The sequence below is a fragment of the Notamacropus eugenii genome, chromosome 3 (genome assembly GCF_028372415.1).
Source record: "Notamacropus eugenii isolate mMacEug1 chromosome 3, mMacEug1.pri_v2, whole genome shotgun sequence".
NCBI classification, from domain to species: domain Eukaryota; kingdom Metazoa; phylum Chordata; class Mammalia; order Diprotodontia; family Macropodidae; genus Notamacropus; species Notamacropus eugenii.
Window position 1 is genome coordinate 295,363,052 of NC_092874.1, and position 24,623 is coordinate 295,387,674.

General features: G+C 49.9%; 2 protein-coding genes across 6 annotated transcripts; one reads left to right on the forward strand and one right to left on the reverse strand.

Moving 5' to 3' along the window:
- Positions 1–2,621: 2,621 nt before the first annotated feature.
- Positions 2,622–9,982, reverse strand: LOC140534708 (uncharacterized). Of its 5 annotated transcripts, none has more exons than XM_072656047.1 (5): positions 9,895–9,976; positions 9,298–9,592; positions 8,882–8,947; positions 8,139–8,203; positions 2,622–4,505 (listed from the first exon to the last, which is right to left on the reverse strand). In XM_072656047.1, exons 1-5 carry the CDS (start codon positions 9,917–9,919, stop codon positions 4,390–4,392), a joined length of 567 nt encoding a protein of 188 aa, XP_072512148.1. In that variant the 5' UTR covers positions 9,920–9,976; the 3' UTR covers positions 2,622–4,389. The 5 variants fall into 5 exon arrangements, with proteins under 5 accessions (XP_072512148.1, XP_072512149.1, XP_072512146.1 ...); XM_072656048.1 differs by having other exon boundaries at positions 2,622–7,418; XM_072656045.1 differs by lacking the exons at positions 8,882–8,947; positions 9,298–9,592 and having other exon boundaries at positions 2,622–7,418; positions 9,895–9,982.
- A 14-nt stretch (positions 9,983–9,996) lies between these two features.
- Positions 9,997–21,566, forward strand: EIF3L (eukaryotic translation initiation factor 3 subunit L). The gene is made up of 13 exons (XM_072656043.1): positions 9,997–10,111; positions 10,812–10,860; positions 11,903–12,113; positions 13,432–13,511; positions 14,654–14,715; positions 15,274–15,343; positions 15,605–15,678; positions 17,506–17,677; positions 18,333–18,487; positions 19,326–19,496; positions 19,682–20,179; positions 20,913–20,993; positions 21,385–21,566. The coding sequence occupies exons 1-13, from the start codon at positions 10,079–10,081 to the stop codon at positions 21,421–21,423; spliced, it is 1,695 nt and encodes a 564-aa protein (XP_072512144.1). The 5' UTR covers positions 9,997–10,078; the 3' UTR covers positions 21,424–21,566.
- The last annotated feature ends 3,057 nt before the right edge of the window (positions 21,567–24,623 follow it).

Consider the following 24,623-nt stretch of genomic DNA (forward strand, 5'->3'; position numbering starts at 1 on the left):
CAAGTGGCGCCCCCTGCCGGCGGGAGGCTTAAGTCGCCCATCAGAACAAACATTTTAGAGCGTGTGCACATTAGCATAAATTGAAACGTATCGTCCAGGCTCATGTTTATTCATCAGGTAACTCGGTCTCTCTCTTCAAATCCAGCCTCAGACACCAGCAGCGTGACCCAAGCACGTGCCTTAACCTCTGCCTCAGTTTCCCCAACTCTAAAATGGGAATAATAGCACCTTCTCAACCCCCCACCCTCCAGACTCGTTTTTGCTTCTAATTTTCCGAGGCAATTAAATTCTGCCAAATCATCCAAAGACCATCATGATCCGTTCTCAGAATCATAGTTTGCATTTTTTCCAAATTATCTGCCATTTTTATTTTTACAAGCCTCTTCTCCCCTCCCCCACTTCTCCCAAGCCGAAAGAAGATCGAACACCTACGGCCCCAGGTAAGACAGGCCCGGGAGCTTCCCTGCTCCCCTCCCCCGCCTGTCTGCTTCTGAAATCTTTAGAGACAAAACTTGGAGTCTGTGAAGTCCTCTGGCTGCATCCGGGATCGTCAAAAAGTGTATTTGTTGATGAAGCCTTTGAGAATAAGTCCGATAATAAAAAGGCTGGCGCTACCGGGGGCTCCGCCAACCAGGAGACAGACAGCCTTCGGAAAATTACAAAGTTCTCGATAAAGGAAGAAATTAACGATATCTATAGTCTTATGAAAAAATGCTCCAAATCACCATTGATTAGAGAAATGCCGATCAAACAACTCTTAGGTACACCACACCTGTCAGATTAGCTAACATGACAAAACAGGAAAATTATAAATGCGGGGAAAGATGTGGGAAAATTGGCATCATTGGCGGAGTTGTGAACTGATCCAGTCATCCTGGAGAGCAATCTGGTACTACGCCCAAAGGGCTATAAAAGCGTACATACCCTTTGTCCCAGCAATACTACTTCTAGGGCTGTATCCCAAAGGGATTATAGAAATGGGAAAAGTACCCACATATACAAAAATATTTATAGCTGCTCTTTTTGTGGTGTCAAAGAATTGGAAATTGAGGGGATCCCCATAACATGGGAAATGACTGAACAAGTTGTGCTACTGTGTTCGTCCTTCGTTGCCAAAGAAGACCGTGCCATCAGAGAAATAACGACATGACTTGCACTTGACTTTGTTTTGAGTGAGGGAGGGCTATGCAGGTCACCAGCCTCACTTCTCCTCCTGAGCCATCTGAATCCAGTGACCAGATCTTCATCAGGAGGACTGGAGAGGCTATCAGAAATGATGAGCAGGTGGACTTCAGAAAAACCTGGAAGAATTTATATGAATTGATGCTGAGTGAGGGGAGCAGAACCAGGAGAAACATTGTATACAACAGCCACATCACATCGTGCGCTGACTGACTTTGATAGACTTGGCCCTTCTCAGTGTGGGAAGTAAGAAAGTTCTGTTGTCCACATTCCTAGGTGGTAAGTGTCATGTCCTAGCATGGACAGGTTAGAGGTCAGAAACTAACGTGCAGGCCCAAGGCGCTGTGTGAGAAAGGCCTATCAGAGAGGAGAAGGTGGAGTCACGTGACGAGGGAACGACACCTCAGGAGATCCAAAGTCTGCGCATGTTGTAGTCCTCCCGTAACCTTACTGGGGTAGCTACCTGTCCATTCAGGGGAAATGGACGTATACATTAATAAAAGCTTTCCTGATTTCACAACAGGTATTGTTCTTTATTTAAGGTGAGCATATTTCTCACCGTTAGGGGCTTGTTAGGTGGGCTCACTTCTAACTTCAGCAATGCAAGGTTCTAAGACAACTCCAAAAGGCTATCTGCATCCAGAGAAAGAATTATGGACTCTGAATGCAGTTGGAAGCAAACTATTTGTTCTCTCCTCTTTTTTGTTTTATTTCTTCTTTCTCGTGGTTCATCCCATTGATTTTCATTTGTTTTTGCAATGTGACTAATGAGAAAAAATGTTTAATATGAATACATACATAGAGCCTATGTCAGATTGCATGCCGCCTTGGCGGGGGGGAGAGGAGAAAATTTAAAACTCAAAAGCTTGTGGACTAAATGTTGTAAACTAAAAATAAATTTTTTTTAAAAGAATATACTGTTTGAACAGGCAATGTCTAGGATAGCAAAGGCCTCCTGAAGAGAATCAGTTGTTGCCAGCAAAAAGGAAAATCAAATATAGTCAGAGGGTCTATCTCTACGTACACAACATTGTGGCTGTTTCCTTGGTCTCAGAAGTTACTTATCTGGGGAGCAGGTGTTTCTCAAAAACTCAAAGTACGCAGATTTATCTAATTCCTTCATACATCTTAGCAGACAGTCTGAGAGGGTTAAAGAGCCAGCACTTGGGACAGTCATTTCTTGTTTCCAAAGAAAAGTCACCTCAGGGGATGCTGTGGGTTTAAAGGCAGAGGCCAGTAGTTAAGTGCCTGGCTCCTTTTCCAAATGAATCAACATTAATCTTTGGGGTTCAGAGAAAATGATGGAGAAAGGCTGATCAGATCCTCCTGGTCACATTCCTTGCCACACATGGCAGCCACTACCCTTTAAATGGATAAATTGTAAAAATTACAGCTGGCTACAGCCAAGGGAGAAAGAAACAGACCACACAAGATAAAGCTGAAAGAAGCTACGTACTTTACTGAGTGAAAGATCCAAATGAAAATGCCTTTATTAAGTTACTACCTAACAAGATCTGGGGATGCAAAAAAAGAAAATTGAGACAGATTCTTGATTTCTAATTAGAAAAGACAAGACAGTTCAACTACAGGATAAATTAAATACCCCCAAGTCCCCAGTTCGCAATGGCAAAGCAGATGGTGAGGTCCAAGGGTCCTTAGGGATGTAGAAGGAGGTTCGTGACTAGGTCTTGGGACAGGTGGAGATGAGAAGCTCTTCAGGTCTGTCTGGAGCTGGGTATCCCTGCGCTATCAGAGACTGTAAGGGCTTACAGGCCCACAGGAGGAAAGGTGGGGGAGGTGGGGAAGGAAAGGGCTCCTTTCAAGGTCCCAGGGTTCTAAAGGAGTGGCTTAACGGGATTCAGGGACCAGGCTTCCCTACTTCTTTTTTTCTCTTAGGAGGCAATGTCTGTTTCCCATAGGGACCAGGGTACCCCCCAAACCTCCAGACTCCTTCACTTGGGCTGACTTGAGCCTTATCACAGTTGTAGAAACATGAGATCTTCCCAACAATTTAGGGAGGAAAGGAAGGAAAGAAGGAAACATGGATTTATTAAGCACCAACGATGTACCAGGCACTATGCAAAGCCCTTTATAAACATCATCTAGTTTGCTAATTTAGGGATAAAAGCAAAAAAGAAAACTGGACAGGCGAGTGGCCAACCAAGTCCCCTAAGAAGCTTGTTTGTTTCTGAAAGATGCCAAGGCCAACGTTCTTAATGTCCACTTCCCAAACGCTTTGCTTTAAAGCCTTCAGCGTCCCCCCTTTGATTACCTACAAGCACTGACCTACATGGTGGGGGGGGAACTTTCACATAATTAAAACCTCACTAAGTCACAGAGGAATTATATCCATATCTATCATCCAGCAGGCAACAGCAATCATTGATGTTCATGCAGGAAGAGTGTGGCACTTGCAGTTTCAAAATTCTTCAGTACAAACACCCTACTGGGTACACTGGCAGGAGAAGAACTCAGAGAGTGCCATTACTGATAACATGATAGCTGCTCAGCTGCATCTCCCACAGTCTTTACAAGTGTGATTGATGATCACTGAATGCCTGGGAAAGGACTGGCGTTCAGGATGGCAGAAGGAGGAGAACAGCAGAAATAATAACAGATACACGGGCCAACACTCACCATTATCTTCTTTGCTTATACTTCATGACTCCAGGCGATGGCACAAAGATTCAATCAAACGTGTGTATGTTATTGTGGGGGAAGAAACAAAACTGGCTCTTACCAAAAGTTTCGGGTGGTGGACATGACCAATGTAGGAATCGGTTTTCCTTGACTACACATAGTATGGAACAAAGTTTTTACTTTTCGTTCTTTCTTAATGGGGGGGGGGGGGGTGGAGGGAGGGAGAAAAGGTGGATTTTTGTTGATTAAAAAATAAATTTTAACTTAAAAGAGGGGCTTTTCCATCCCTTGACCCGTATCCATGTGGATTTCAGGGTACAGACACTAATGATATAAGGCATTTAGTTGTTTTCCTACAATACTTGAAGAATTTACTGTAAGATAAGGAACCAGGCCATCATGGTGATAATAATGAATCATTAGTGGCAGCTCTGGGTCAGAAAGTTACAGAATGATTTCCCACAAGTATTACAGAACAAGAAAACACCCCTTCCAGTCTATCTGATCCCAGACACATGCTGTGATTTTTGCTAAATAGTTAAGTGGTGCCTTGGAACTCCACATTGTTCAAGGGATGGAAGAGCCAGCCAGATTAGTGACCCACAGGCAGGAGGCTGGGGAGAAGGTGACCAATGGAGTCAGGCAGCTCCCATCCCTTTCCAGCAATCCAACAGGATGTTGATCTGAAAGTTCGGTTAAACAAAAGGCAACAGGCTAAATGCATACGTTTTATTATTCAATTCATTCCCCCTAAAGTAATGGTTACATAATCCTATGGAGCCCGATATTATCTGACTGCTGATACAAAAACTGGCCAGTCTTAAATCTGTTTTAGGACAAAGAAGGTGTTCTGTGTCCTTCAGATTTATGGTCTCCATAAGTGATTAAGCAGACCATTAGAAAGGAATTTCTTAGTTGCATAGGTTGTAAATACAATAAGATAACAGTTTGACAAAGTTTCAAATAGAAATTACGACCCAAGATGTCTGTGTTTTCTTTACCATTAACATGCCATAACATAGTATATGTCCACAAAATAGTAAGATATGGAAAATGTCCCATTATTCAGAAAAAGTATCTTAGGTTAAAGGTCTCTTAAGGAATGCCAAGTCAGCCCTATCTGGCTTTTGTTGACACAGGAAGAGGAACTCTCTGAATTTGCTTCAGAGAGAACAAAGAGATTATTCCAAAATTTTATATTAAATATGATCAAGGGTAAGCCCAGAATGGGTCAGTCATCTGGGATGAGTACCAGACATGCCAGATAGGCCCTTATATACCAGGCTGCTGATCTAGCAACAACCCCCTTTCCTATGGATCCCTTTGAGGACACAGATCATAGGCAAGGGGTATCAACAATTTCAAAAGGCCCTCCTCATTACACAAAGACCCACAATCTACAATTAAGGCCAAAAACAAGTGTTTCCAAGGTAAGGGTGAAGCACAGGAACAGGTCAAAACCCTTCCCCTCAAGGTAGTCCAGAAGTGTTCCTTTTTTTTTTTTTTTTTTTAGTCTGCAAGAAACACATCTCTCTCATGCCTAGAGAGCAGTTTCTGCTTTCAAGGTCTCACAGATTCTGGCTGAAAGGGTTGACAAGTCAAGGCTTTTTAATCCTTTGTTCCTCTGCTTAGGAGAGGTACAAAATCTGTTATCTCCAGGCACCAAGGGGCTACAAAGAGCACCTTCACCACTAGTCCTTGGACTAGGCATTATTAAAATCTTGGAACAGAAAGTTCTTCCCCAGAGTTTAGGCATTTAAGGCAGAAGGTGAAATTACAAAAGAAGACAGAAAACAATTCTCCTGATGAGGAGTCATATCTCAGAGAATGGGCTTGGATGCCCCACTCCAGTCGGGGCCTTAAGGAGTGACTGTCCCTCTGGCGATCCTGAAGGGATATGCCAGTTAGCTAAGCTGGTGTTGGCGTTTTAACCGATAAGGGCACTCTCTTATCCAATGACCAAGCTGTTTACAGTAAAAGCATGCAGAAGGGTCAAAAGACTTCTTAGGACGTCGTTTCCTAGGGCCTCTCCAGACAATCATCTTCCTCTCCTGCTCCAGCTGCCAGTAGTAGTGAGCTAGAGGTGCCAATTCATGGACACATTTTTCTTCCCACCCCACACAAAAAGTACGCAGCTGTTTTTGAACTTGGGGAAGGAGGCCTTGAACAAAAGCGAGGGCCATCCCCTGGGTGGCACCACTGTCTGGGTCCTCAATGCCAGAATGCTCCTCAAAGACTTTTGTAAAGCGATTTAAATACACATGTGGCTGCTCATTTATTTTTTGCTTACAGGATATAATTTTCCCCCAATCAGATTTTCTGGGGCAGACCAGCAGGATAGCATTCAGTAAAGACCGCCAGAGCCAAACCAAGTACGGCCCTTCTCCAGGATCATCCATGGGCCAGAGAGCCATATCAAAGAGGCGCTGTCTGACCTTTGTGGGCAGCACAATTGTCAACAGTCTATTCATATCTGCCCAGGTGGGCTTCAAAACATGAATAATAAAACTCAGCTGATTCTTAAACTCTACTGGTTCTTGCTCAATGTCGGAGAGCTTGATAGCAAGGTCATACAAATCCTCATGCCTAAAAGTAGTACAGTCACCTGAATTACTTCTCCACTCTGGGTACTCTACTACTCTATGCCTGCGAGTATAGATCCAAGAATCTTCTGCATCTAAGGTTACAAAAGGTGTTGGGGTAAAGGAAGGAGGGGGAGTTAAAGGAAAGGAAGAGGCAGTGGGTGGAGCCTGAGCTGGCGCTGGAGGGGCAGCAGCTGGAGCATGAACTGGCACTGCAGGAGTAACAGCTGGAGCCTGAGCTGGCACTGGAGGGGTAACAGCTGGAGCCTGAGCTGGCACTGGAGGAGTAGCAGCTGGAGCCTGAGCTGGCACTGTAGGAAAAGCAGCTGGAGCCTGAGCTGGCACTGGAGAGGTAACAGCTGGAGCCTGAGCTGGCACTGGAGGGGTAGCAGCTGGAGCCTGAGCTGGCACTGGAGGGGTAGCAGCTGGAGCCTGAGCTGGCACTGGAGGGGTAGCAACTGGAGCCTGAGCTGGCATTGCAGGGATAGCAGCTGGAGCTGGCACTGGAGAGGTAGCAGCTGGAGTCTGAGCTGGCGCTGGAGGGGCAGTGACTGGAGCTGGAGGTTGGGGAGTTTCATGAGAACTCAAGGGCCCCTGACCATCCCCCTGCATCTCCTGTTTTGGTGGAGGGTGATTCAAAGACTCAAAAGCTCGAATCCTGTCTTCCAGTTTCTCAATGGAATCCCTATGATGCTGCTCCTGAGCAGCCTGGTGCCTTCGAGAAGCTTCTGTCTGCCAATCAATGAATGCTTTCCACTGGCCTCGCCCGACTTTAGAGCCACGAGATTCTAGGACCTCCTTCAGGTGCATTATTTTACTCAAGTCAAATGATCCTTCTTGTGGAAACCACAGAGAGTACTTCTGACCTCTCGTGAGCCTACTCCAGTCAAGCAGAAACCTGCAGCACTTAGGCTGGTAGTGGGTGTACATATAAAATGCTGGAGTTCCTTCCTTTGGAATGGCTCCTCTCTCATCCTTAGTCATGAGATTCCCCATTCTGGAGGCTCCTCCTACCTGTCCAACAAACAGTCCATCTCAAATTCACCTGAACGTTGGGCAACTAGCCCTCAGCCCTCACCAATCCCTCCTGAACCCTGATCCACAGCTCTCTGGGCTGGAGCCTTTACAGATCATCAGGAACCAGGTTTAATACTCAGCTGGGATAATGTCCTGTCTCGAGGATACCTGGTTACCCTGTTCTGTCCAAACAAAATTAACTCTCAACCATTCTCTATATGAACACAGAACAAGGTTGCATGCGTTAAATCAGCTGGAATATACAGTGTGGGGAAAGGACATTGATTTCATCCCTTTCAGCGGGCCAGAAGGGAACCCAGGAAGGCTGACCACGGGATTTGTGGAACTACCACAGGTACCAAGAGTCAACAGGTGTGCTATTCTGGGTGGCACATCCATACCCTATATCTGGAGAGGAGAGCAGAGTGGGGCCACACACTCAACTTGTTGCCCAAAGACAAAAGACTTCTTGGGAGCCCTGGTCCCTGGGCAGGACTCTGACCAAAGGAAAGGAGAAAGATCCTTGTCAGGGTGTTAGTGGCTGCAACATGTCATGTAAAAGGCGGTTACAGATACAGCCAAGATACAGCCACAGGCACTTGAAAAGTGGTTTATAAGCCAATTCCTAAAGGAAATGCTCTAAGCCTGTTTGAGGATCTAGTCTGACAGGCAGCTTAAGCCTGAAACCCCCCTGACAGATATCAAAAGATCTCTTACCTACAAGGGGCACCAGGCGCCTGGAGGTGACCAGTCTGGTGGGCTTCTGAGTCACAGGCTGAGAACTGAGAGGAAATGAAAGGGAAAACACTTAGTTGGCCAGAGGGAGGCCACAACGGCTGAGAGCCCCAACATTTTGCATTTTTTTTAATATGTACATCACCAGCGCTGGACTAGGGGACCCAAGAAGGATAATTCAGAGTTTCTTGTGGGGTGAGCTCCTTAAAAAGTTTTTAACCAACCTCAATCTAAATGAAAAGAGGTTGAGCCGGGAGGTCAGGCTGATGAAGCCAGAGGTGAAGGGCCGGTCCGAAAGGAAGCCCACCCTTCGGCTCTAAAAAGCCAGGACAAGGGCCTTCTGGAGCACGTGGGAGGGGGGAAGGGGCAGACTGTAAGGCGAAGGGGAGCGGGAGTACCGGGGCTAAGCCATGAGCATTTAGTAGACGCCCACTGTGTGCCATGTCATGTTATTTATATGCTCTACATTTATAATACTGTTTATATAACTCGTAAAATAATATAAAACAAACAGGCAGCTCCTGCCCTCAGGGAGCACGTGTCCAACAGCTGGCGCCGGGGTGGGCTGCAGGGAGAAGATGCAGGGTCACTCTCAGAGGCTGCCTAGTCCAGGCCCGGAGAGCGGAAGCGATTCAGGGGGTCGGTGTGGAGCTGGAAGAGACCTCGGCGTCCTCCTCACTTATGTCACAGAAAGGGAAACTGAGGCCCGGAGGGAAGCATCTTACCCAGGAGTCACAGAGCGAGACACCGGCCAAGGTGCAGAATTCGAACTCAGGTCCAAGAGGGACAAACTGCACGAGCAGAGAAGAAGCCTCTGACTCAGATGGAAACAATAAGGTCCCCTGGGCAAAGTCCCGGAAATGGGGGGAGGGGATGTGGGCGGGGGCTCCCGGGACTTTTTAAACCTGGTGCCTCCCCGCCCAAATAAGGATGTCTCAAAGCATCATGGGATATGTTGTTTGGACACAAGCTCTCCCCTCCCCCGCTCCACGCTTAAGCATCATGGGATATGTTGCCAGCCTCGTCTTCCCTAGCCCTGAAGCATTATGGGATATATGGGGGGGAACCCTACTAAAGCAGGTTCCCCATCACTTTGTAAGGCATAGCCCTCCCTGGCCCAGGAGCACTATGGGACATGTACTTCAAGCCAGACTCCCAAGGAACCAGACGCCCTCTTCCCAAAGCATCTTGGTCCATGTCTCTCAGACTAGTGTCCTGAGGAATAAGGCCCTCTTTCCTCACAGGCTGGGAAACGCTGTTAGAACTCGGGGATTCTGCGCAGATCCTAGCGTAGAACGCATGCGTCATCAACGCTTTTCTGTCCCGCCCCACCCCTCCGACGCTCCACCTCCGCCTGCGTCCGGGCTGTCCGTGTCTATCGCCTGTTCCAATCTCTATAGCCTCCAAGGGAAGGGCTAGAAACTCATCTCTCCATTCTGTTCATTGAAGGGGATAAACAAGAGCCATGAAATGCTTCCAAGCGCTCAATTCATATCCCTTATTTGGGTCTGGATCCCCTGTGATAGAAGCAGGCGCAGCTTAAACACCTAAACACGCTTTTTCGGAGACCTCCGTCTGCGTTTACTAATACGCTGGAACGGGGTGGTCGGCCTGGAGGAGGGCCCTCCATATTGGGTGTGTCAGACTAGGGTTTTCTTGCATTGGATAACTATTGGTTTGTTATCCTCTGCTGACACAAAAAGCAATAAAGCAACATTACCGTATCTCAGGCTCTCACCTGGGAAGCTGGAGGGGAAAAGCATGTTGAAAATCGAGTCACTTCCGCCACTCTCATCATGGCGGACTCTCCCGGAAGTGTGCTTCCTTAGGTTCCGCTTCCGGGAATATTGCGCAGGCTCGGGCGGCAGGCGCTCCCCACACGATTGCCCGCTCCTTCTCTGAGCCCAGACTGAGCCGCCGCCATGTCCTACCCGGCTGAGGATTATGACAATGAGGTAATGGGGGTCCCTGCTCCCTGGGTCCCTTCAGGGGTCCAGGGGGTGGGCGTGCGGTGAGGTGCGGGGCCCTCCCCCACTCTTCTCCCTTCTTCCCTTCGCCCCCCAACTTCCATCTCCCTTCCCCCACCCTCCTTTCTCTTCTTCCCTTTCCACTTCTCTCCGTTTAGTCTGTTCTCCTTCTTCCTTCAAATAAAAGAGAACGCCCTGATCCTTCTCCCAGCTGCCCCCTCCCCCGCCTCTAGAAATGGGCACGTGCCAGGCATTGCAGGGGGGAACGAGAAAGGCCCAAGCGGCCCCTGCCCTCGGGGATCTCCCATCTCCCCGGGGAGACGGCATCGGGGAGGGGGGCGCAATCTCAAGAGAAGGGGACTGAGCAGCCCCGGAAGGCAGAGGAGGCCCCCTCCCCAACAGCGCCTGGGAAGCTCCCTGAGGACGGGGGTCTGGCTTCCTCTCGAGCCCTCCCCTCCTGCTGCTTGGCCAGCGTCTCCCCCCTTTCCCTACGGCCGTCCCCTCTCGGCTCCCCCTCCATCCACGCTGCTTCCCGCCTCCCCCGGTCCCAGAGCTGGGCTTCTGTCCCTGAAATGGAAAGAGCCCCCGGCCCTGTCACCGGGGCTGGCTCAGTGCACCCACCCAGGGAAAGGCTGTGTAGCCTTCAGGCTGCGAACGAATGAGGTGGTCTTTCTTTCTCCTCCTCCAGGCTGCCTACGATCCCTACGCTTACCCAGGCGACTATGACATGCACACAGGTAAGACGCGCCGGCCCGCACTGGGCTGGTGCCCAGCCCAGTAGCACCAGCTCCAGCCAGGAGTCACCCTCAGGTGGGCCTCCTTTGGGGGTGTCCAGGAAGCCAGGGTCACCAAAAAGTGTTTGCTCAGTTTTCATTTCAGACAGAAGGCTCCGCTGGTGCTGAGGGGCGGCTGATGTTTAGGGGAAACTCAGTCATTGTCCCCAAGGAGCTGGTGGGGTGCTGGAGAAGATAGATGCTTGTTGAGACTATCGTGTTTAATTCTTTTGCACTTGTAATTCCACTGCCAGGCAGCCAGATGTCTTCATAAATCCTTGTCCGTTGATTGAGGAATAGTTACACATCATTCTGTATGATTTCACTTGATGACAGAAGTTATAAAACTCTTAATGTTGTTTGTTTAGGATGATCGTGGAGTTTGTGTGAAAGTCTTTTGTGAAAGGTGCTGTTTCTAAGTCACATAAATGCCGGTTACTATTGTGGTTTGGGGTGCTGGGAATCTTAAAATATAAGGAGCCCTGAAAAGAATTCAATCACTCAAGCCTTCTTTCAGTCAAAATAACAAGATTTATTTGTGATGCCAAAAAAGTGGCCTTTATTCTAAGTGAGTTGATGGGGATGGGACTGATACTTATATACAAAAATAGGTAAGAAGGATCAGTGAAAAGATCTGAATGGGACCGAGGAGTAGTAAATAGTGTGGGATGGGCCAAGTGCAGACATCAAAAGGAGTTAGGTGGTCTGGGCTGGGTTGGAGAGCCACAGTGAAAGGGTAGTTAAAAGGATTTTTGAGTATCTAGGTAGACTGGGGTGGACCATATACTTCAGGCCAGCATGGGAAAGTTCAGGGCTGGATTGTTTTCAGAGACATGGTCTTTTCCTTTTGAGGGTTCAGATCCCATCCTCCATCAGTTTTATAATTCAGGTTCACTCCAAACCTTTGCTTGCTCCAGGCCCTGGGGATTCCCAGGCCCCTTTTTTGGCTCTGCAGAGATTGAGAGCCATCAATGGTCTCATTCTTTCTTTCATCTCTGACCTGAAGGGGACCCAAAACAGGACCTGGCCTATGAACGGCAATATGAGCAGCAGACCTACCAAGTGATTCCAGAAGTGATCAAGAACTTTATCCAATATTTCCACAAAACTGTCTCCGACCTCATTGACCAGAAAGTCTATGAGCTTCAGGCAAGCCGGGTGTCCAGTGACGTCATCGATCAGAAAGTCTATGAGATCCAGGACATCTACGAGAACAGGTGTGGACGGTTGCCAGGGATGACTCCTCCTTCTCTCCTACTCTGGGTTGTATAGAGCACTTTCCTTCCCATGTCCCTGGGAGGGATCTGGGCTGGACAGGTCTACCCTCACTGTACTGATAGATTTGCTTCTTCTCAAACTGTGTTGGTTGGTTGGCCTGGTCCAGTGGCTTCCCAAGCTTTCCTGTCCATTTGGCTTTGTCTCCATAAGTTAAAAGTGCTGGGTGTGGCTCCTTTGACCACTCTGGACCTTACAAGAGTCCAGCTACATGATCTCTAAATAGCTCTAAATTCTAGCTGGAGACTAGCTGTTATTCTTAGAATAAGTACTAAAGTGTGTGGTGCTGTGGAGGTGTCAGTCAGCATTTATTAAGCACCAACTATGTGCCGGGCACTACTAGGCACTCAGCATACAGGTACAAAAGTGGAAACTTCCGTTCTTTCAAGGAGTTAACATCCTAACGGGGAGACCACATGTGTGTCCACAGAGATACATAAACAACTAGGTAGTGCCCTAGTGGATAGAGCGCCGGGCCTAGAGGCAGGAAGACACATCTTCCTGAATTCAAATCTGGCCTCAGACACTTAGTAGCCGGGTGACCCTGAAGGCTGAAGGAGGGTAGGGAGGCCAAGAAAACTCAGGACCAGCAGAGAATTGTTTCTAGGAGAAGCAGGTGATGAACAGGGGCAGCAGATGGGCCACAAAATTTCCTTTTTTTCTTTTGAGAAATATTTAAGAAATAGCATTGACAATGTCCTGGTTCATAATCCTTGGTCCCACCTGAAAATAATTATTAAGCCAAGGAGACAAAGCTTAACTTGAAGCCCTTGGTTTGGTTCAGCCTTAAAGACCTGGTTACATTTGCACCCAAGTTTCCTAAGGGTTCCTATTACCTGGACCTAAGATTGGAGTGGTGGCCAAGCAGAGATGTCTTTGGACTCTCCTGCTTCATCTGTGACCCCACTGGATGATTTGAGGAAGCAATTTTGGCAGAGGTGCCTAGACTTTAAAGTCACTTTTCTGTAAGTGAAAAGCCCTAAGACAGGACTTGGTGCTCCTGTTTTATTGGGAGTTTTGTCTTGTTTCATGAAAACAAGTGGACATCCCTGGGGCAGAGGTGGTTTCGTTAAACTAGAAGAACTGCCTACTTAGATCTCTCTTAGAAGGGATGCTGGGATATTAATGGAAAGTTTCTGACAGATACTGGCTAAAATGCAGGAAACAGACTTTTCTTTCATGGTGCAGATTTTCTTGCTTGATTGGTCTCTCTCCTTCCTCTTTCCCCCGCCTCCCTCTCCCACCCTCTCTCTCCTTTAGCTGGACCAAGCTGACTGAAAGGTTCTTCAAGAATACTCCCTGGCCAGAAGCAGAGGCCATCGCCCCACAAGTTGGCAACGGTAGGCTTGGGGGACTTGTGCAGACCCTGCCTGAGGCCTTGCTCCTTTTCCTCTGGGAGGAGAATCTTGAGGAGGGGCTGAGACTGAAACAGCCAAAGAGCACCAGCTTTGTCTCTAGACTTTCCAGAGACTGCAACCACTTTCTCTGTTGGTTAGAGAACTCTTTTCCCTGCCAGAAGTGTCCCTAGGTCAGTTTTACCTGGTGCCCAGCAGAGGGAGAATTTCTGAGCTAGAAGACGCCATCTTTCCAACCTGTCACTGACCCTTTGTGATCCATCAGAGAGATGCCCGAGGGTTCATTGCTAGCTGCTGCTTCCACTCATACTTAGTAACACCAGAGCAGCTTGGGAAGTGACCTTTATTACATGTGCTCAGAGCATGGACTCTGAGCTTCTAAAGATGGCTTCTAAATACAAGTGGAATTTACAGTTACCAGAATAAAAGTTTCCGACACAGAAACCGAGCAGGGTAACCGAAAAGAAGGACGTTTGTATGTCAGAAGATAACAGATGAGATCAGGACTAGACAGGAATTGCTCCTAAAACAGAGGAGATAGTCTGGAATCTACAACTACTAGCGCTGAGCCTGAAATTCCTTTACCTGTAACCAGTTAATCATCTAGAATTAATTAGCACAAGTTGCCACTAGATCGCCTGCTACAAGGAAAATCTTGGGCAGTTATGGATGAAATGGCTGTCTTGGGACTGGAGAGAAAGGATGTTAAGATCCTATCTCTTGGGACAGGAGGGGCTCGGCCTCCTTTGCAGAGGAGTGTTAACAGAGAGGAGAATGGCCACTGCCTCCCATCCTTCCCCCAGCTCACCTCCCTTTCTGCTCTGATGGTCACTGAGGGGCTTCAGCATGCTGAATCGCAGGCAGCACCCTGACTTTGGTCATTGGCACAATTGTGCCATCACCATCCCATGTGACTGTCAAGTCAGCTTGGACAAGTCCCATCTGCTTTAAATGAGTCAGCTTAGTCTCCTTCTCAGGTCTGCAATTTTGATGTTCTGTGGAGTTTAGGGAAAGTGCTGTGTTCTTGGGTGTGTTCCCAGAAGCAGGCTTCACCTTGTGTGATTGGGACAAGAACCACCTACCCCCAAGACCTGGGGAAGCTCACTGGCCTCTACCTTCTCTCCTAGATGCCGTCTTCCTGATCCTATATAAGGAGCTTTATTACAGGCACATCTATGCCAAAGTCAGTGTGAGTATTTGCTGTGGGCCACCAGCTTTTGGCTTCCCCTTTTCGTGATAGATCCTGCCACAAACCACTTTGGTTTCTGTGGCAGCAGCCACGGGTCTCCCTTCTCCTTGGTCCTGTGGGCCTGTCTCAGCTTGAGGGGCTAGGGGATGTTTTCCAAGATGCTACAGTAATGATCCCCTGGGGGAGTGGATCCCATCCAGAAGTAATCATGTTCCTGATAGGGCAGCAACATAGCAGAGCTGCTGAACCTCTCTGTGCCCTATGTGGGCAATTACTGCTGCCACCCTTTCAGCTGATAGCCCATGTGCTCCAAAATCCCCCAGAGCTCTGCTTCTGCCAGTCCCCTCCTTACTTCCCATCTCCATTGATTTGCTCCTTCCTGATTCCACCAGGGATGCCCTCCTCCCTCACTGGCGGGGTGACACCCCTTCTTCTCACTCTGGATTGGGCATTTAGCCAACAGCTTTATCTCTAGCAGACTCTTTGTATGCCACCAGTTGGCAAAGGATTGTTAGATTTAATGGAATCATTAAATTTGGATCCTCGTTGTCTTTCCAGGGCGGGCCTTCATTGGAACAGCGGTTTGAATCCTACTACAATTACTGCAACCTCTTCAACTACATCCTCAGTGAGTCAAGGACCCTCCCCCTCCCCGCCCCCTAGGAGGGTTTGGGGAGGGTGGCCGGCTGGGGCTCCAGCTCGATTCATGTTGTGATTAGTGTGTGAAGGCTAGAATTAACTTCTCTTTGGTTAACTTGATTATGATGATTAAATCCCCCAGTTAGCAAGCCCCCTTTCCCTGGATGGTCCCCAGCCTCAAGGAGTATGGGAGGTTGGTGCCTGATCTCCCTCTGTTTTTGATGACATCACTGCTGTCTGTCCTCTGCAGATGCTGATGGCCCTGCCCCTCTTGAGCTGCCCAACCAGTGGCTGTGGGACATCATCGATGAATTCATCTACCAGGTACCCTGCTGGGGCAGAACGGTCTAGCCCCCTCCATCCTCTGAGCTTCCCCTGGGAGGATGTCCCCAGTGTCTGTCAGAGGATAACTGGAGCAGTGAGAAGCTTGGACTTAGTCCTTCTGCCTTGTTTAGCTTGGGGAGGAAGTTCTGAAATGATCTCTTGTTACCACTAGACACAACTTTGGGAGAGCCAACAGCAGCTCTGGGAGGTATGTCAGGCAGGAGTCATCCCCAGTTCATAAATGGGAAAAGCAGGGATCACAGTGACTGACGCTTGCTGTGTCATGAGAGCCCCTGACCTTTTCTAAACCTTGGGATGACTCTGGGAGATTTAGAGAAATCGTCCTGGTTTTACATTTGAGGAAACTGAGGCTCACCCAGGTTCCCCAGAGTCATACAATTATTAATAGGTGAAGGAGCTGGGCTCCAGATTGTGATAGGATCAGATCCTACCCTGTTTGACTGGGGATGAGGAGGGACACATCCCTTCTTTCCTCCCCAGCTGTGGTCTGTCCAGGGTTGATAGTAGTGGGCCCAAACAAGCACTTAGAGGCCTGCCCCAGAGGCTGTATGATCTCTGCCCACATGAGCAAACAGTCCCAGAGCAGGGAAGGGACTTGTCTAAAGTCTTGCAGATCACCTTAAGAGCTGGAGCCCAAAGCAGGCTTTCTCCCAGTAAGTCCCATGCCCTGTGTGTTCCTTCACCCATACCCCCCAGTTTCTCCTGTAATAAGGTTAAGGTGGGTGGAGTACATGCTAATGATCCCTGTCCTCCAGGGAGCCAGACAGCCATCACATGGAACATTATGGCTCCTGAAGTTCTGGAGGCATTTTCCCTTAGGACATAGAGCCACTGGGTAGGACCTTCAAGGCCCTCTTCTATTTTCTTTCTATTTTACAGAGAAGAGAACAGAGAGATTAGGTGACCTCCTTAAAGGAGCAGAGCTAGGAGTTCCATCCCAGTAATTGGTCATCAGTCCCTGGCCAAGGAACCACTTGAGTGCAACTAAGACGTCTTGGAGCATAGATAGACTCCCAGCCTTTGGGTGTTATCAGTCATTTCCCTCTGCTCCAGATGTCACTCAGGGAGTGCTGCATCTTCTCATTAGACGGTTTAATTTATCAGTTTCTTGAAGAAGGATGCACACAGTGGTCCAGAGGATGGTTAGACCACAGATCCTGAGGGCAGGGTTTCAAAGGGGGCTCCCAGCCCCAGTTCACTCCAGTTTCTTTGCCTGTTTTCCTTTCCTTGGCTTGCATGCGCTCCCTCTTTTGCCAGATGTCAACCTGGTTGCAGATTTAATTGGCTAATGCGTCTCTGGGATTGTAAGAGGATCAGCCAAGTTTATCCTTCTTAGGACAAGCTGGGGCTAGGCTTTATCCAGCAGCTTTCTCTGGGAGAGTCAAAGCTTCTTCATCGTCCAGAATGAGCTATGTGCAGCTCGTCTGATGACAGACACAAGTTCGCTCACATCCCTTTGATGGTTTGACAAGTTGGGCTGGTGGCTCTTTGTGGGATCCATGTATTCCATAAGCTTAAGAAACTAAACCAAAATGCCAATATTCAGTGATCTGTCACTTATTCTTGACCTCAGAATCCTTTTTTTTTTTTTAATTAATGAAAAAACAGACAGATGACCCCAGCTTAGCTGCCTGTGAAAGATGCATTAGTTAGTAGCTAACGAAGAAGACTAGAAGGCTACAGATGCCTTTGTGATTGTCCTCCAAAAGCAAAGAAGGGCTCCATGTGCTGGGGCAGCCACACTCCACAGAGTTCTAACCAGGGCCTCTTGTGTGATTTGCCCTTTGGGCTTTCCTTCCCCCACAGTTTCAGTCTTTCAGCCAGTACCGATGCAAGACTGCCAAAAAATCAGAAGAGGAGATCGACTTTCTTCGTTCCAACCCCAAGATCTGGAATGTCCACAGCGTCCTGAACGTGCTCCACTCCCTAGTAGACAAATCCAACATCAACCGACAGCTGGAGGTCTACACCAGCGGAGGTGAGAGCAGCCAGGGCAGGGGACGCTGGGAATGCCAGGCCTGTACTTGGGGCTCCCTGAGGCTCCTCACACACAGAGCACGTCCTCTTGTACGGACTTGGGGAGGGAGGCTCGTTGGGTCCCCATCAGGTGTCCTGAGCAGGACTAAGGTGGTGAGTCCTTGGAGGCTGCTGTGCTCCTCTGCTAGTTAGAATGATTTGCTCTAGAAGTCTCCTTGTAGAATCTGACCCCCTCCCCCCCCCAAACCCCAGGCTCCTCCCTGCACTGAAGGGGAGGGCAGGCACCAAAAAGGAGTCTGGCTCCTACACAGAAGGTGTGGTGCCCTTCCTGTGTCTCAGTATCCTCTGGGTTTCAGTGGCCTGACTGGAACGATCCAGGGCTCCTCACCCCTAGCCTCAAATCTGCTGCTAGCCCAGTGGTATCATATTCATTCAGGTCCCCAGCAGGCCACAGAATGCTCTGGAGAGCCCCAAGTTAACATGGTCACGGCAGCACATTTATTTTGCCAAACATTTCCTTTTGTCAGTGGCCCACACTGCCTGACCTTGAGCAGGACCTTGGCTCCCCTACATCAGTGGCTGGGCCACTTATGTCTCCCTGTGCCCTCCCGTGGTAGGCAGGTGCTAACTGAAGGCATCATCCCTCCTTTGCCCAGGTGACCCTGAGAGTGTGGCTGGCGAGTATGGCCGGCACTCCCTCTACAAGATGCTTGGCTACTTCAGCCTGGTGGGGCTGCTGCGGCTGCACTCACTCTTGGGGGATTACTACCAGGCCATCAAGGTGCTGGAGAACATTGAGCTTAACAAGAAGGTACCGCCTGGGGGGGCAGGGGTCGTTCTGAGAATGATCCAGAGATCCAGGTTCCTCTCTGGCCTCCTGGGGCCCCAGTGAATGTTTGTCCGTCCTTTCTTTAAGAACCCTGGAGGTCCAAACAGTCCTAGTGCTAAGCTTGTCCTTCACTCAGTGAGCAAGTTTAATAGCTGCTAAAGCTTTATTTTTTTAAGTGCTAGGACTTGTGGGACATGCTGTCCATGCCTTCCAGTGCCTCAGTGAGGATTTGCCTTTCTCCTCCCAAGCAGAACATCATAGAATTAGCTGGTAGTGATTGTTTCAGATGCTGAGACAGCTCAAGGCACTTGGCCTCCTGACTAGTGGGGACGAGAACCCAGGCCCCATGACACGGGCCCGTTGCCCCCATTGGCATTGGCCTGCGTCCACTTATGTGATGTTGAGCACAAGGTTCCTGGTTATAGTGAGTCTGGCCTGCCAGGAGTCCCAACCTGTGTAAACACCAGTTAATGCAGGTGTAGACACTGGGGCTCACCCACCAGGAGAAAAGAAGCCCTTTTCATCTCAGCCTGTTTCTGTCTACTGGGGACTTTTAACACTTGTGATTTTTGAGGAGGGAGAGAAGAGCAAAGTGTAAAGGGGGTCTGGGCTATGCACGGCTAGAGACAAGAAACACTTTCTCCATTGTCGGGTTCAAGAAGTTTGTGACTGAGACAGGGAGGGGGACCGCAGCTCCCATCCCCAGGACTGCATGCTCTCATCCCAGAGGGGTTGGGCCCCTTCCAGCCCCCCAGCTCCCATCCCTGGGGCTGAGTCCTTCTGGGCCACAGTCCCTCACAGCCATCCGTTCCCTTCCCAGAGTATGTATTCCCGGGTGCCCGAGTGCCAGGTCACCACTTATTATTACGTGGGCTTTGCCTATCTGATGATGCGCCGATACCAGGATGCCATTCGTGTCTTTGCCAACATCCTGCTCTACATCCAGAGGACCAAGAGCATGTTCCAGAGGACAACGTACAAGTATGAGATGGTGAGTGAGACCTCCCACTGGCCTAGGCCCCTCCTGTGCCCTGGCCATGGCCTGCAGGGGGCTCCCAGTGGTCAGGCTGCCAGGGCAGTCTGGTCCCTGGGTGGTCAGCTCGCAGGGCAGTCTGGACCCTGAGGCAGTTGGGTAGGGCCTTAATGACCCATCTTGTCTCTCCTGGGCACAACCAGATCAACAAGCAGAACGAGCAGATGCATGCGTTGCTGGCCATTGCCCTGACCATGTACCCCATGCGCATCGACGAGAGCATCCACCTGCAGCTGCGGGAGAAGTACGGCGACAAGATGCTGCGCATGCAGAAGGGTGACCCACAGGTGTACGAGGAGCTGTTCAGCTACTCATGCCCCAAGTTCCTGTCCCCCGTGGTGCCCAATTACGACAACGTGCACCCCAACTACCACAAGGAACCCTTCCTGCAGCAGCTGAAGGTGTTTGCAGATGAGGTGCAGCAGCAGGCCCAGCTCTCCACCATCCGCAGCTTCCTCAAGCTGTACACCACCATGCCTGTGGCCAAGCTGGCCGGCTTCCTGGACCTCACCGAGCAGGAATTCCGCATCCAGCTGCTGGTCTTCAAGCACAAGATGAAGAACCTGGTGTGGACGAGCGGCATCTCGGCTCTGGATGGAGAGTTCCAGTCAGCCTCTGAGGTGGACTTCTACATCGACAAGGTAGGCCCCAGAGCCCTGGGCTGCGAGGGCCCTTGGAGACTTTGGGGAGGTGACTCATGCAATGGAGACAGTGTGTTCGGTGTCCAGGCCATGCCTGGAGGGTCCTGGCTCCACTAGGACCTTGACAACAAACCCAGAGAGTGACTGGAATGGGGAGGGCATTATCACCTGTGTTGCTTGAGGACCGTTGAAGAGAGAGGTCTCATGTAGAAGTCACTGTACAGAATGGAGGAAGATGGCGAACCCAGCCCTATGTCCCCCCTTTCCTGTCAGAAGCTGGATGGCCCCAGGGGAGGGAAGGGGGCAGTCCTTTGGGGAGAGCTTTCTGCTTGGGGAGGGGGAGATATGACCCACTCGGCCCTGAGACCCCTTCACTTCTACCTCCAACATTCTGTGGTTCTGTACAAAGGAGATTGAACCTTGAGGGGTAGGAAAGCATATCTGTGTGGCCTCTCATTTCATCCCTATCCCCCATATTGCTGAAGTTACGAGACTCAGACAGGTCAGTTCCTTTTGTAGAAAGAGAAAGGCGAAGCTTGGCTGCTGAGCCTCATGTCTTGGTCAGGGTTTCTCAGTTGTGCTGGAAGCCTGACCCGGCCGTGGCTGCATGGGCTGGGGAGTTGCTGGCATTGGGTAGAGATGGTGTCACCAGGGATCTAGATTCAGTCTCTTGGCAGGCCTCTTGTCTGGTTCTGCCCTGCCCTCATGCCTCCCTCTCCCTGCCTCCCCTCAGGACATGATCCACATCGCTGATACCAAGGTGGCCCGCCGATACGGAGACTTCTTCATCCGACAGATTCATAAATTTGAGGAGGTAAGAGGCCCGACCTGAGGACAGGCCTCCTCACCTTCCTTTCTCCTCATGGCATCCTTTCAGGAGGATTCAACAGCCTTCTAAATCTATGAGCCAGGCTTACTTAGCTGCTGCATGGTATAGGACCTCCTCTTTCTCAGACCAGACAAGTCTGGCCTCTTTCCTTGGGAGTGCTTCCTGGCTCCAGGGAGAGGGCTGTCCACACAGGCCTGGGGTGGGTGGGGTTCTTGGATGGCCTTTGAGGACCCTTGAGAGTCCTTGCAGCAGGGGTCTGGGCTTTCAGAACCAAGAGCAGCTCCCCTCCCTCACCCTAGAAGAGGCAAGGACCCCAAGAAGCCTCCCTGGTAACATGTAGAAGTCTCAGATTTTGCCTTCTCCTCTTCCCTTCTAGCTCAACCGAACCCTAAAGAAGATGGGCCAGAGACCCTGAGTGTACACCATGTCTCACCCCATTTATCCAGAATTCCTGTGGATGCTGATGTCCAGGTGGGCGACACTTTTCCGTCTTGTGGTGCCCAGACCAGCAGACCTTACTTGCTGGGGTTGAACATTTAAATAAATCCCAGGAAGAGATGTTCCTCTTGGAGTGAGATTTTTTTCAGTCATTGTTGGAAAAGACAACCCCTACGATCCCCATCCTCAGTCCTGGCAGAGGTCAGACCTTGCACACTCGGCTCCTCAGGAGCCATGATGGAGAAGCTTCGGTTGAACCCTGCTCTCGGACCCAGATGAACCACTTCTCGGGCGATCTGGTGGTGGAATACACATCTGCAGGCTGGAAGCCTCTCCCTATCAGAGCCACCCCCAGAGACCAAGCATACCTATAAGATGTTAGCAGCCAAGATCCCAGTGATGGCACACAGAGTTAGAGAGAGGGACTCAGCAGTCATCTAGGGGTCCATCATTCACAGATGAGTAAACTGAGGCCCATAGCTAACAAGCCAAAAGGGATAGGGCCAGGTTTTGAACCCAGACCCAGCAGACTTTATTCTCCTACACTGTCAGGTATGGTGTCACCTCGATCTTGTGAGCTGAGCCTTGCTGGCATGGTCAGGTGGCCATTTTGTACCCCCTGTAGCTGATAGCTGATAAGGTTTGCGTTGTGGTCAGTGTTGTTACCATCAGGTGCATGTCTTGGGGTGTACAGAGTCTGGAGTCCCAAAATCTGGGCTCCTGGTCCTGGCTCTGGTTCACCAGCTGTGTGGTCTCACAAAGACCTTACCCACTCCTGGCCTTGTTTTCTCATTTGTGAAAGGGAAATAAGCACTTTTACCGTTAAGTGGCTCATGGGATGCCATAAGAAAAGAATTCTGTGGCCCTGCCAGCAGCATAGACAGATGCATGGTTGCCCTGCATGCAGTGAGTGTTCCCCAAGCCCTTAGTAGCAGAGAGTGCCTTGGACACCTTTGCATCTGGTCTTTCTGTTTGGAGATGTCCCGGTAGACCAGGAGAGGGATCCTTGCCCTGTATAGCTGCAGGATGTTTGAGCTGGGATAGCCACTTGGCCTCCCCTGCTCCAGGAGCAGGGATTGTGTTCTGGGTCCTCTCAGCCAAGCCCCACAGCACCAGGTGATCGTTCCTCAGATCCTCTGCTGAGGGCTTGGAAATGGAGGGTTGGTCTTTTCTAAATCCCTGCAGCTCTGAGCTCCCTGGCCCTGAGCCAGGGCTGTGTACACAGGACATGGGAGAGAAGGGTCACACCCACTGGGCAGATGACCTTGAGCCCATCCCTCCATTTCTGGAGCACTTGGCCGGTTTACTGTACCAGGCAAGGCTGGTCTTGCCTTCTCGTTTTGCAGATTATGATGGTGAGACACGGAGGAGGAAAGATCTATCACCCACAGTCACAGCTCAGATTCAGATCCAGGCTTCCTGAGCCAGTACCAATGTCATAGGAGTCATAGGAGCTGGAAGAGAGCCCCAGAAGCATTGGAAGCCAACCCCTCCATTCTACAGATGAGAAACCAGGCTGGGGGAGGTTAAGTTACTTACCTAGGGGTATACAGCTAGGAAGTTGTGCTGCAGGATTGGAACCCAGGTCCTCCTGACTCCCAAGTCAAGTGCTTTGCTGACCATGTCATAATGTGCTGTGGGATTGTAAAGTGCTATACCAGTGTCAACTAGCTTTAATGTTATTAATTTTATTAAAGATCATGATATGTATTCACCTGCATCTTCCCAATCCTGGCCACCTGTCCTGGGCACTGAACATTCAGAAAGGAAGGAAATAAACATTTATTAAGTGCCTACTTGTGAGCCAGAGACTGTGCCAGCTGTCATCACTGTACTGCCAGCCAGGAACCTCCCTGGGATCTGATGCCCCCCAATTCCTGCAAAAATTGTGCCTGCATGTGCAGGCAGCATCCTCTCCCTTGATATCTTTCCATTGGCCCTTCCCACCCAGAAAAGTAGCTTCAGAGAAGAACTTGTGTTCAAATCCTCCATCTGTCTCTACATGTCATGACCAAGCCCGTTTAGGCCTCATCAGACCAGTGACCTCCAAAGTTCTCCCAGCTTTAGAAGGGGCAGCCAGCAGGCTGTGGGCGGCGGTCACGCAGGCTCAGTCTGTTCCCAGAGGGCTGGGCTTGGGGCCATCTGCCAGAGGCCTGGGAAAGGTTTCTTGGCATGGCCATGTGTAGGAGGGGGGCTGGCTCTGCTCCACTCTGCCTGGCACAGGCTGGAGGAAGGCTGGGCATCAAGCCTGTGCTGCAAGGAGGAAGGAGTTGGATGATCCTCCTGCCCATTATGTTGGTGGGGGGCTTCTCCAGCTCCCTCACTTGAAGAGGGGGAAACAACTTGAAATTTGTGCCAGGTCCAGGCCAGGCAGCATCAGAACCCAGGACTCAGGACTACTGGTCTCTAGCATCTGAGGAAGCTGGGTTAGGGTCCAGGCCCTGCAGAGGACGACCCTGGACCTGGACCATCCTCTAGGTCAGGAAGGCGCCTCTTCAAGTGGTTTCCTGATCAAGGAGAGAGGAGGGACCTTTCTCCACATGCCAAGAGCACATCTGTACTCCTGTGGGGCCCTGGAGGTCTGAGCCAGTCTGGTGTGGAAAGGGGTTCAGGTCCCAACAGTAACCTGCATTGAGGAAGCACCCCACATCTATCAAAGTGTTTTTCTCACAATTGCCTTGTTTTCCGCTTGAGGAAGCAGTGAGGTTAGCTTGGGTTCACTATTGCTCATGGGCTGTGGGAATGAGAAACACGGCCGATCCAGCAAGTGTTTCTTAAGAAATGCTTTCTGCAGGTGAGGGACTAGGCTACATTGTGGGGAAACAGATCAAACCAGAACCAGGTCCTGCCAGCAAGCCTTCCCAACTCTAGCATTTTACTGCTGGGGGAGGGTCCAGTATATACACTGAGAAGTAACTTCTGAGAAATCTGAAGGCCTCTCCTAAGTTGCGCCTTTACAAAAGCTAATACGAAGACCCAGGGGTGGGAGGTGAAAGACAAGGCTGGCACCAGTTTGGCAGGAATGGAAGGGGAGTAAGAAGCAGAGGGGGCCATGCTGGTGACAGAGCAAATCTAAAGATGCCTGAAGGTCTCCAAGCAGGGGAGGGGAAGAAGATGGGATTTGGGGGGGTGGGGGAGGGGGAGAGTGGGCCTCAGTTTCCTCCTCCATAAAATGAG